Source organism: Lissotriton helveticus, chromosome 1_1 (genome assembly GCF_964261635.1).
Source record: "Lissotriton helveticus chromosome 1_1, aLisHel1.1, whole genome shotgun sequence".
Classification (NCBI taxonomy): Eukaryota; Metazoa; Chordata; class Amphibia; order Caudata; family Salamandridae; genus Lissotriton; species Lissotriton helveticus.
In genome coordinates, this window is record NC_136057.1 from 281,538,205 (window position 1) to 281,551,072 (window position 12,868).

Sequence of the window (12,868 nt, forward strand, 5' to 3'; positions counted from 1 at the left end):
CATGATGGAATGCTACACGTACTGACGAGCTGTTATTTTGATATTTTGATATAGGCGCCTTGACGCCCATTGGGCATAGTTTGCGCACTACAAGAATCCCTTCATTTCATTTTCATTTCATTTCACTCCTATATTCAGCGCCAAGAAACCAACCGGTATACGTGCGCTCTATAAAAATTTTTAACATAACATACATCCACCTCTACTTAAAAGGCATGATATGAGAAACTCTGGAGGAAGTGGAATTTCCTACTCCAGTTCCTTTTATTTGCCTATAGGGAGGTACTTTAAGGAGTAGCCTTCAGCCCCTTTGAGCTTTTGCATGGGCACCCTGCAAGAGGACCCTTAAGGTTTGGCATAGAAGGGTGGAAGAAACTTCTCAAGGAACACAAACAAGACATTGCAGAGTTTGTGCTGGGCCTGCATGGCTAAGCCCATGAAGAGTGGTAACATAAACCGCCAGCCATGGGATCATCAAGCACTGGTATGACCACAATATAACATTGGTGCAATACTAGACAGGTCAGAAAGTGTGGGTTGTGGAGCCTGGACAAAGGGACTGCAACCTACACAGTACTGGAGAAGATGAGTGAGGCCACCTACCAGGTAGACCTTTGTACCCTCAGGAACATTCACAGGGCAATCCATGTCAACCACTGAAGCCCCACTTTGCACTGACAAGCTTGTGTTGATGCACCTGTGCCCGGTTAGTGATACAGAGACAGCAGAAGACTTTGGCAGCATTTCCAGCACCACCACTACCCTCTACTGATAAAGGAATAAATCCAAAAACATGTTTAGAGAGTTCCACAGCACAGGCTGCACCAACAAGGGTGGCGACTACTACTGAAGTAAGTGTTATCAAGCAATGCATTTACCATGATGCACTGGGGCAAATAGAGTGCTGGTATGTGAGGAAGAGTGTTCCCACCCTTCATGTTTGAAATTGGCTACCTTGAGCTACTGAGCTCACGAGATTGTGTTGATGCACCTGCGCCCAGTGAGTGGTACGGAGACCTAAAAAGACTTTGGGCAGCATTTCCAGCACCCCTACTATGCTCTATTGAGGAAGGAATTAATCCAGAAACAAATTTCTAAAGTTACAAAGCACAGGCTTCACCAAGAAGGGTGAAAAAGTAAAGGCTACTGTTAAAGTAAGTGTTATCATGCACGGCATTTACCATGATGCTTTGGGGCAAACTGAGTGCTGGAATGTGAGGCAGAGTGCTCCAACCCCCTCCTGTTTGAAATTGGCTTCCTTGAGCTCCTGGGCTGATGTGCTTGTGTTGATGCACCTGACCCTAGTGAGTGGTAAAGAGACCTGAAAAGGCTTTGGGCACCATTTCCAGCACCCCCAAAATTATGTCTTGCTCTCTACTGATGCACTGGGGCAAATTGAGTGCCAGGATTTGAGGCAGAGTGCTACCACCCTCTCCCTGTTTAAAAAGGCAAATCAGGATTGGCCTTGGGAAATTGGCCAAAGTAACACAAAGTCGCACCATGAGCTACTTTGCATCCAGTGGGCACTCCCATGCAAGTACCAATGGGTTTTGACACAAATTCAGAACTTCTAAAATTAGTAGATAGAGATATGCACCAAAAACATACACCTTCTCGAGGCAGGCATAACCACAGGCATAACAAAGAAACTCAGGAGCTCTTCATCATATTCTGCAGGGGGGGGGAGTGTTGGGTGCATAATTTTTTGTTTTGTCACTGGGCGTATCTGTGCATATTTTTCCAACTTTGCATGTGTGCTGCACTCTTGACTACACATACAAAGTGGGAAAATTACTAACACATAGCTTGCATTGGGGCCGATCGAACACTGGGATGTGAGGCAGTGTGTTCCCATCCTACTCCTGTTTGAAATTGGCTTCCCTGAGCTACTGAGCTGACAAGCGTGTGTTGATGCACTTGCGCGCGTGAGTTGTACAGAGACCTGAGAAGACTTTAGGCAGCACCCTGCTGCCCTCTACTGAGGAAGGAATTGATCCAGAAACACATGTCTACAGTTACACAGCACATGCTGCGCCAAGAGGGGTGAAAAATTACAGTCAAACTTGTATAATCTGTAACTGTGCCGCCACTAAATAAGCCACTTGGGGCTGTAACCCTGTAAGGACAAAGCGATGACGAATATATGTTACATGTCTGTATGCAGTGTGGAAAAAAAAGTATTTTGAAATTTAAAAAAAGACTACTGCTGAAGTAAGTGTTACCATGCACTGCATTTACCATGATGCTTTGCGGCAAACTGAGTGCTGGGATGTGAGGCAGAGTGCTCCATCCCCTTCCTGCTTGAAAAGGCAAATCAGGATTGGCCTTGGGAAGTTACCCAAAGAAACACAAAGTAGCACCATGAGCTACTTTACATTCAGTGGGCATTCCCATACAAATACCAATGAGTTTAGACACAAATCACCATCTACTAACATTGGTAGATAGAGATATGCACCAAAAACATACACGTTCCCGAGGCAGGCAGAACCACAGGCATAACAAAGACCCCTGGAGACCTGCAGTGCAACAGCCCCCCAATTCAGTCCAAGACCAATGAATATCTGGTCTGTGAGATATGTGAAACTCAGGAGCCTCTCATCACATTCTATGGGGGAAAGGGGCATCATTCTTTGTTAAGCGTTTGAGCGCAACTGTGCACGTTTTTCCATCATTGCATGTGTGCTGCACTCCAGAACACACATACAGAGAGGGAAAAGCACTAACACATAGCTTTTGTGATGAGAGGGTTGCCTTACAGTTCAAAAGCTATGCTTGATAGAAGGCAGACACACTTGCACCATGGGTCAAGTGTTCATGGTGAAAGGGTGTGTGCATTGGCTCATGGCAGCCTAAAGTGCGCCAGCTGAGGGAAAAAGGACAACAGCATTATTCTTAATAGATATATCACTGTCCTGTTGATGCACCCGCGCCCTGTGAGTGGTAAAGAGACCAGAAAATGCTTTGGGCACCATTTCCACCACCCCCGAAATGACGTCTTGCTCTCTACTGATGCACTGGGGCAAATTGAGTGCCGGGATTTGAGGCAGAGTGCTACCACCCTCTCCCCGTTTAAAAAGGCAAATCCGGATTGGCCTTGCGAAGTTGGCCAAAGAAACACAAAGTAGCACCATGAGCTACTTTGCATCCAGTGCGCATTCCCATACAAATACCAATGGGTTGTGACACAAATTCAGAACTTCTAACATTAGTAGATAGAGATATGCACTGAAAACATACACCTATCAGACAGTCTGCCATCATTGGTAATGGCTGGAGTGAAAACCTAGTAAATCTGCCCCCTTACTTGTACAGATCTGTTTTGCCCTGAATGATGACTCGTAATACCTGCCAGACGTGGTACCACAATGGTAAGTTATTAACCCAGAACTAAATATCAGCTGCTACGAGTCAGGGGCTTTAACGATATATAGATGGCTGGAGTGTCAGAGCTCCTCATGGATAGAAGGTGTGGTCCATGCAGGGTGGAAGATGCTTAGTATTGGAGGAACGGATTCTTGAGTAGGGACTTAACTCTGAGTGCAGTTGTTGGTGCTGCATCTTCCCTTATTAAAAGTGGGTCTGAAGAAGGGGGCTGGTGCTGTTCTGATATGAGGTGAAGGGTTACTTGAAAAGAATCATCTTTAAGACTTGTTTTAAGACTGGTTGATTTCTCAATTTGATTAAATACTCTGTGGGCATTACTGCTCAGGCCATATTTAGGGTCAATCACTGCTCTAGGGTTTAGGAGTTGTTCTGTCAAAAACAAAGTCTCAGTAACTGGGGCACCAAGTATTTTGTGCCTGGCTACCAGGACCTCTCTGTGACAAGGGATTTGCTGGACGTGGCACCTGTGATGGATGTAGCTGCCTCCTTCTCATGCAGAGCTCAGCAGGGTATCTCAAGTTTGGAGAACATGCCCTCAGCCAAATAATGCACCTGCTAAAGGTATCATGTTCTTTGTAGCAAACAGAAAGGAACACAATGGGCCATAGACGAGCATGCACTGGCTTTTTACTGACCAATGAGGCAAGTCTTGGACCTGCACAAGGATTAGTGAGTAATGGTGCAGGTCTGAAGGTCTGAGTTTGAGGTCTAAATGACTGAGCGATCGAACAAATATGGGCAAATGATCCAAAATTTCTGAGCACAGGTGCAAGGTTCAGCATCCATTGATTTTTGCTGTCTGAAGCCGTAGTCGTGAACATGAACTGGTGATCACTGAGTGATTGTGCAAATCTGAGCATGAAGGCAGAGGGAAAGACACTGCAAATGTGGCCATGCTGCTTAGAGATGTGGGTGATGGCATACATCTGTGCTGGCAATCAAGAAGTCTGAATGCAGATGTAAATGTTAACGAGGGATGGTGCCAATTTAACGTTAAGTGAAAATTACTAAATGATGGAACACATTTAAACAATCAGTCAGGATTGAGTGGTGGTGCACTAAGAATTGCAGTGTGATGGGGCGAATCTGTGTATGCACAATTATATCAATCCTTGACATATTGTGGGGATTCTTGACACTGACATAATGGTGGCAATATGTTGTCATATCGTGGGTCCCAGTTTAAAGCGTGCACTGGCATAATATTGGTAATTCTTGCATTTTTATAATATAATCTCGGTCTGACAGATTGGCTTATCCAGTCTGCATCTGTGTACTCATGCACTCATTCATACATTAAGTCAATAATCCTTTAATGTATTCAATATTATCTCCCATGCCTAGAAATCAGTGAACAATAATGTCTACAACTTTTTAAAGTTTTTTTTTAATTACTTCAGAAATGATGGCTACATACAATCTGTTTCTACTAGACAACTTCCCTGGAGAATGGCAGCTTGTCCAAGCTGTTCTGTCTTCTAACACCTGCCTTTTCTTGTGTTGTACCATATTGGTCTGTACTGAATGGGCCATAATAAACAAAATCGATGTTATTTTTTGTAGGGACCGTCGATGGAAATACCAGCACTGTGCCATAAGAGCGTGAGCATAAAGGATGCGGCAGGAGAGCGCCTCTGTGATTGGAGCTTCGCCCCTGTGTGCAGACACTACATTTGTGTTTATGTATCAATTAACATTCTCTGATATCCAGTCTGTATCAATCCTTGACATTAGATTATCTGTTCATTAATAAACCATGACCCAGAAGTTTTTTTGTTTTGTTGTTGAGCTTTTTTTATGTAGGTAGGGACTCTTTTCAAAAGATAGTATTGATTTTTTCAAAAGCTCTTCTCTGTGCACTTTCACAGCACATTACAGGGACTTTATGATCAGCCAACTGAACTGCTGTCCACTCCCCTCCCACCCCAAAGGAGATCATGAAAAATACTAAAACCCAGCAGTGTGTGGTCTGCTTGTACCAACAACTGCTCTGGTGCCACTAACTCTGTGCATCGCAAGCCACCCACAAGTGGTTGTGGGCCCCTGCTGACCGCTGCCTCCGGCCTACACTGCGTTCGAGTAGGTCAGACATTTGGAACTGAGCCTTGTTTTATTTCTGGCAAAGTTTATATCATTGTACAGGCATCATCACAGACTGCATCCCCTTTCAGCTCTGGTGCCACGAACTCTGTGCCCGAAATTCATGGACACTCTCTGGTTGAACTTTGGTGGCGTCTGAGTATATGGCCTGGGGGTTGTCTTCATTAACATGTAGCTGATACTGACTTGGTGTTAAGAATGAGTCTGTAGCATTCCTCTGCTCTAGATTGCCTGTTTCTGCCCTCTGCATCATGCCCTGGAAGAACACCTTCCACTATTCCCCCAAACACTCCGCGGCATTCACCTTGGACATTGACGAGGACCCGCTCAGCTCTCGTGGCCATACCTCAGTGCACCACAAGTCACCGTCCCGTGGCGGTGTGACTGTGCCGGCCGCAGTGCATCTGGCGCCACTAACTCTGTGCAGCTCAACTCACGGACCCTTGCTGTTTGAACTTTGTTCTTCTGATTGTCTGATCCCAGTTGTAGTTGTCGCCAGCACCAACCACTCCCGGAGGGCTGGCTTACACTCAACCTGCACCCATCCAGCACAGGCGACACTGGACATGTGACACTGGCAATAAAAGGGGCCGGGCCAAGTGCCCGTAGCCATTTCCACAAACTATCTAAGTGGGTCTGTGTGGTCATTATGTATGCATGAGGGCCCCTGGCCCTACCACATAACATTGTGCTATGTACAGTGGATGCAACTATGTCACCTCAGGCAGTGGGGTAGACCGAGGACATGTAGCTGTGTCGTACCCCTTGTAAGCGTAAGCGGAGTGGACTGGCATACGATAGTCCAGCGTAGGGGTGTGGTTCATCAACCCGGGGCTCTGGGCGTGGTTAGTTATTGGCCTTACCAAGGAAGTAACTAATGCGTGTGTCTCTGTTGTAGTGTGGGTGCCACCCATCCTGCAATGGACAATGTTGCAATGTAGCATGCCCCCGGAGTGGGGGCTCGGCAAATGAGAAAATGAGGGAGCGCAAGCCCACTCAGGGTCCGGGATTATACATGCCAACAGTTGTGTGTGTCGCTATTACCGCAGCATAAGCCAAAGGTCTACCCTCAACAGCATCGCGAGTTCAGCCAGCCATGACCTCTACATCTGTGTCCGCCCTATCCTTACCATAGGCCTACACACACGTGGCCGCCCACCTTCAACGCACAACATCACAGTGTCGTTGTCAGGCTTGTAGACATGCGCAGACAGGAATGACAATGGCGTGCCGTAGGAGTGCAAATGATGTAACCGCGCTGCGCACAATAGTAGATAGGCTCGGGGGGAGGGAGGAGCAGCAGTGAGGCTATGTAATCCAAATTGATGCCCCTCATTTGCTACAAGCAGTACATGTCAAACAGGAACCACTAAGTCACACATATCACACACCAATGAATCAGTGAACCTGCCAACACATCATGTAGAACTAACTATTGACTCATGTCTCTCTGCACTGTCACAGGTGACCAAGGATATGCACTCTGCCCTTGGATGATGACACCCCACCGAGCCTCGAACACACACTCCCAGAGGCAGTACAATGCAGCCCACTAACGCACCAGGGGTATCGTGGAACGCACATTTGGTGTGTTGAAGTTACATTACAGGTGCCTGGACTTTACAGGTGGAAGGCTCTTGTACAGCCCAGACATCATGTGCAAGATGATCGTTGCATGTTGTGTGTTGCACAACATATGTGTACGCACCAATGCCCCATGGCTACAAGTACCAGATGCACCGGACGTTGATGAGGAAGATGAGGCAGGTGAACCGCAACCCACTGCAGGTGCAGCAGGATTAGACTGTAGGAACACCATCATTGACAATTTCTTCACATGAGCACGTCACATTGTCACAGTCCTTAGCAATCATGGGACAGTACAAAATTACCACAAGCACAGCATGTGCACATAAATTCCTTCCAACACACATTCCCTGAGTGCATGTCACTTCTCTGTACAAGCACATCACTCTGACAAGTGTAAGTGCAACATGTAGTGCTAACAATCTCGAAAATTGAAAATAGATGGTGGGTGTGTCACCTCTGTACAGAGAGGCCGTTTGGGGTTTTTTGTATTCGAAATGCCATTTCTGTGTGTCAAGGATAGTACGGGATCCCTCTCATCAGCGTTTCACATGTGTCCCAAATCATTACTTATAAGCTGTCATTTGTGACCTACAATTGACAACAGGGCTTCTTGTGGAGTCAGATATGTACCACCATGATGCAGGTATGCACCCTGTGACTCAAGTCCCACAACATGAGCAACATGGACATGAGGGGGAATCGGATGTATGACGGTACAACGCGTGGTATTACCACGCGTACCTTACAACGCTTCTTTTACAACGCAAGTCGTTATCACGACTTGCGTTGTAGGGGTGCGGACTTAGGAATAGTTAAATTTACTATTCCAACACCAGCCTACGTACAGTAGGGAAGGTGTTGGAATAGTAAATCTACTATTCCTTATCCTTGAGCGCCCGCCAGCGCAAGTCGTGGTTACGACTTGCGTTGTAAAAGACTCGTTGTAACGGTACTGCGGGGTAACATCCGTGTTGTAAAGGATGTTCCCCGGGGGAATCACTGCCTCTACATTTGTCCATGCTTTCATACTTAATTAATCATAGACATGACACATCTGTGTGTATTAGAATGTATTATTTACGTTCAGTGGAGTGTTGAAGCTGTCTTAGTACTGGGCCATGCAGACAACACTTTCCAAAGTTGTCGCTTGGAGGGTCAGTCAGAGTAATTTTTGGATTGACAAGTTACTAAGAAGGGGAAGAGTCCAGTCCACAGGCTGATGGCTGTGTCATTGTTTTGCAAACAATATATGGCAGTCCATGTCGAGGTGCAAGGTTCGTGTCGAAGAGTGTATCGGAGGACAGTGGAAGGTGTTATTCCAGGGCATGATGCAGAGGGCAGAACCAAGCAGAAAGAAGCCATATGGTGGGGATGAATGCTACTGCTTCCTACTTACCACTAAGACAGATTCATCCTCATCTTCATCCTCTGACGATTCATGTGCCTCACATGTGGGTGGGGGTGTTTGGTCTGCAGCACGGTGTGACACTGACACATCAGGAGCCGGAGTTGTGGGTTTAGAAGTAGCAGCAGCATTCATTTGCTCAATGTCATGTGGCATCACTCCCATGGTGAGGATCTGCAGGGCATGGAAGATCCCATCTCCATTTTTTGCGCCTGCATCCACTCCATGTTCTCCATGACCCTCCTTATGTTTCCCAAATCACGGATAACATTGCTGTAGCCACTCTGACTAGACAGTTGTTGTAGTCTCTGAGTCATGACTCCAGCTACGCCAGCCATGGATTGTTGGAGGGCATGGAGTGGACTGGGGGTGTCTGTTATGGAGTATAAGTGGTCCTTGATGGGACTTAGACACCGATTTATGGCATTTAGTTTGGCTGCCATGAGTTCAAACCCCACCCGCATTTGTTCAGCCAGCTCCTTTTGGCAGTCTAACACACGGCGTTGGAACGCCATGTGTTCTTCGCTGAGGTGCTGGGTGCGTCCTGCTGTGTGGTCTGTGCAGGGATGGGCTCAACTCGATGGTGCTGGGCTGACCTGGTACTGAAGGTGAGGTGCGGAGGGAGTCCATGAACCGTTGGAGTTTGTCTAGGTCGATGTCCTGGGGGTCGTCTCCATCATCACTGACGTGATGTAGGGTCTGCTCTGCAGGAGGGGTTGATTGTCCTTCTGCAATATAAAGGGGAGATGCAGTTCCACAGTGTGTTCCAAGTATGTTGACGCATTGGCGAAGTTTACATACAGACTGCATGACAATGTACATTGTGACTTTTGTGAGGGGATGCCTATTCGCTGCGGGACAGTGGGCATTTGTACTACATCACGGATGTGAGTTTGTACTCATACATTGTCTTCTCACATTTTTTTTTCTCTGCTCTTATGGTGCATTTTCCCGCATGGCACGTGGGAATTGCAGGCCTGTCGCTGGTTATCGCTGATTTTTCTATCCCAATTTGGGACATCGCTGCTTTTTTCGTGCTCATGTTTCGCATTTTTTTAGGCGTTGCGTTAATTTTAACACGGTCATTTGACTCGTTATCATGAGACTATCGCATGGTGCAGCAGTGTTGAGAATACATCGTTAACACAGTGTTATTTTCCCGCGATAGACTGCGATTTGAAAAGTTGCGTTAAGCTAATTTTGCGAGAATTATCACACGTTCTTGAGAATATCCCCCCATGTGTAATAGCAATACAGGCCGTATACAACTGACCTGCTGGTTGATTCAATAGTCACATCATCACCAGGGTGGTGGAGGGAAGGACATGTATTTTTCTAGATTCATATTTATCACCTCTAATAAACACCGCTAAACACAGTGGTATAATCGAAAATACTTAGATGAAACATTTGGGTATAAAAAAATACAATTTTGAAAACATTTTGATTCTGAGGCTTCTTTATCATATTTTCACATGACATTTGTTCATTACTCAATTACGCCCCCTAGGCAACTCATTGAAAAACCTGGTGCCCTACTTGCGACCTCTAGGTCCAATTTACCTTTATCATGACGCTAGTAAGTTTACTGACTTTGTTAAAGTAATATGCATTAAACTGGCTCATTTGCAAACATGTAATAGTTGTATACGATAGCCTGGGACAGGGGGACAGCCAGCGTCGGATTGGGAACATGGGCATTCGGGCAATGCCCGAGGGGCCGGTATGAGAATTCATGCTGTGGACTGCTTTTTTAATCAGACTTGGGGGCCCAATTGTGAGCTATCTAAGTCGTTCGATGTCGCCCGCGGCACAGTGGGTGCCTGTGGGGTCTTTCTTGAGGCAGATGGGCGTCCATTACCTCCCTTTCATCAACAGGCGGAGGTGTCACTCCCTTTCTCTGGCTGCTGGGCCGGGCCATTAACTTAAGCATATTGAGCGGGGGTAGGGGGCCTGACCAAAGGTGGCCTCACTTGTTTTCAGGTGTGTTTCACCAGTTTGAACTAATCGGTGCATTCCCCTCCCTCCTCCCCTTTTTAATGAAATTTCGCAGAAGCATTGTTTTGCGGAAAGGCAATGTGCAAATGAGGGCCGCTTTTTTTATAGCGCTTCCAGGCCGATTTTCAATGCCAACCCTGGGGGCAGCAGCCTCGTCCCCATGAATACACCATGACTACAGTGGCCCTGTTGAGCGCACTTGTGGAATACGCTTACTTGTGCGCATGTGCGGCCTCGGCTTGGCGGACATTGAGACATTTTCAGCTCAGTGCACACTTTTAAATATTGCTGCTAGTCAGTGCTTAAATGTAAAACAATAAGTGCCAGGGCTCTCATGAAGAGGCAACTGCTGCTTGCAGCACACACTGCCCCTGCCATTGGACCAGTGAAAGTAACAACTCAAGTACTCATCATCACACTCCTACAAGTATGACAATTCGGACTGTTACAGGCACCCAAAGCTACAAGAAGGGCTAACTGTTGTTGTGGTCATCACTAAATTACATAGACAGCGCCACCTTGTGTCAGACTGTCACAAGCACCGGTGTTGACAAGTGCCAGTGCCGAGCACCAGAAACCACCACCTCAAATTAAGCACTGCTGCCAGAAAAGACCGGGCCTCCTGCAGTCGTCCTAGGCCCTGCATTTATGATTTGCATACAGTATGATCTAGAGCACAGCAGCGACCCTGCCCCGGCATGTGTGTATGATCCTGACTTTGCCGCGGTGTCCATGCACCTAGTCCTGGGGGTCGGTGCTGCTCTGCTACTGCTCAGACAGGTAGAACATCCCTACTTTACAGTTAAATTAAAGCCCATTTTCATACGTTTCAGTACCCTGCTGTAAGAGATTCCCACAAAATCAAGCTCTCTATGGATACAAAGCTGATTTTAAATTGGACGTGGGATACCGGCTCCGGTCTCATTATGCAAATTACAACTCTCTAAATAGCACGATCATCATGACATTTGCAGAAGTGTACCGCAGGAAAGTGGTGTAAAAATGCACGGTTTGGCTTTGTGGGGGAAGCTCACTGATGACTGATTTGAGCTTTAGGTAGGACATAAATAAAATGATATGGTTAGTATTGAAATGCACAATTTCTCATTCTTTCATATACATTAGCATGCTGTTTTTAAAAGGAATGTCTAAGCATATGCATACAGAAAAGCAGGCCTTTTACCTAAACGCTTGCCTGCCTCGGCTCAGAACCAGAGACCATCTGTACCTAGTGCGTGAAGCCTGGTAGTGAAAGTAAAGACGACGTTGTGCTGTGTGACATCCCTTCATACAGTGCCTGGTTCTTGCTAGCAAGGCTTTAAGCAGCTTGTCCCTACGAGGCCCTATTTTCATATCCTCACTTTTAAGGGCAAAAGCACTGGTTGCCTGATTTCTATATAATGACTTTAAGGTAAATAATGTCGAGATACAGTTTCAGTTCACTTTGCATGTCTTACTTCACCTAAGCATGCATTCCCTAAACGTAAGTGCTTTTTTCGGCTGCTTTGTTTCCGTAGTTTATTTTTTTCATGCAACATATATCTTTTTAGGTCTCGTACCTAGCGTTGGTGACCTCTTGTACGGGGTATAGAAAGCTACCCACACGCTCGTGCGTGTGGTTTTGCTTTCCTCGTGTGGCATGGGCTTCGTGTGTTTAAAAAAAACAAAAAACGGCACGGATTGGTCAAAGGCGGGACAATGTCCCGTCTTTGAAAGGCCTATTCCCGACAGTGGCTAGCACTCGCAGCAGTGCGCGTTTGCGTTTCTGTCGCTGCCGTGCTCCCTCCCCCCTCTCCTCTGTGGTGCGTGCGCACCACTAGTTGTTGACAATAGCGATCGTGACACGATCGCTTAATCCCGGCACCCACGCTTTACTTTTAACATTAAAAGTAAAGCACGGGTGCTGCGATTATACCAAAAGTAAAGAAATAGAAAAAAACATCTATTTCTTTACTTTTGCTATAATCGTAGCACCCGCGCTTTACTTTTCACATTAAAAGTAAAGCGCGGGTGCCGCGATTATAGCAAAGCACAAAGATTGTATGCATTATTTTGTTAGTTTTCCGTGCGTTTTAGCATACCACCCGACAGCAATGAATACACACTTCAACTGTGCGGGAGGATTTAAGTCACTCATCCCTGAATACCGCAGCAACACAAAGGCTTCCTCTCGAGAGCGCAGCTGCCCCGGCATTGTTCTTTGTTTTATTTTCGAGTTAAAAACGTCATTGCCAGTGCTTTAAATGGGCCGGTGCTCACCGGTACTGAGTACCGGCACTTCTTCATTTTCTCCCCTTGAGTACCGGCACTTTTTTCTAGAAGAAAGAGAGTACATGTACTCATGGGGATCTGACTTTAACCGAGGCAGCGCGCTCCCTTTATCCCTCA

At 46.4% G+C, this 12,868-nt stretch overlaps 1 protein-coding gene across 1 annotated transcript in view; it reads left to right on the forward strand.

Annotated features, from left to right (window-relative positions):
• LOC144769386 (hemagglutinin/amebocyte aggregation factor-like) overlaps positions 1–5,159 on the forward strand; it is a 133,318-nt gene extending 128,159 nt beyond the window's left edge. The window contains exon 5 of the mRNA XM_078653445.1: positions 4,951–5,159. Within this exon, the coding sequence (XP_078509571.1) occupies positions 4,951–4,993 (43 nt within the window). The 3' untranslated portion in view covers positions 4,994–5,159. The remainder of the gene's footprint in view (positions 1–4,950) is intronic.
• Positions 5,160–12,868: the final 7,709 nt, after the last annotated feature.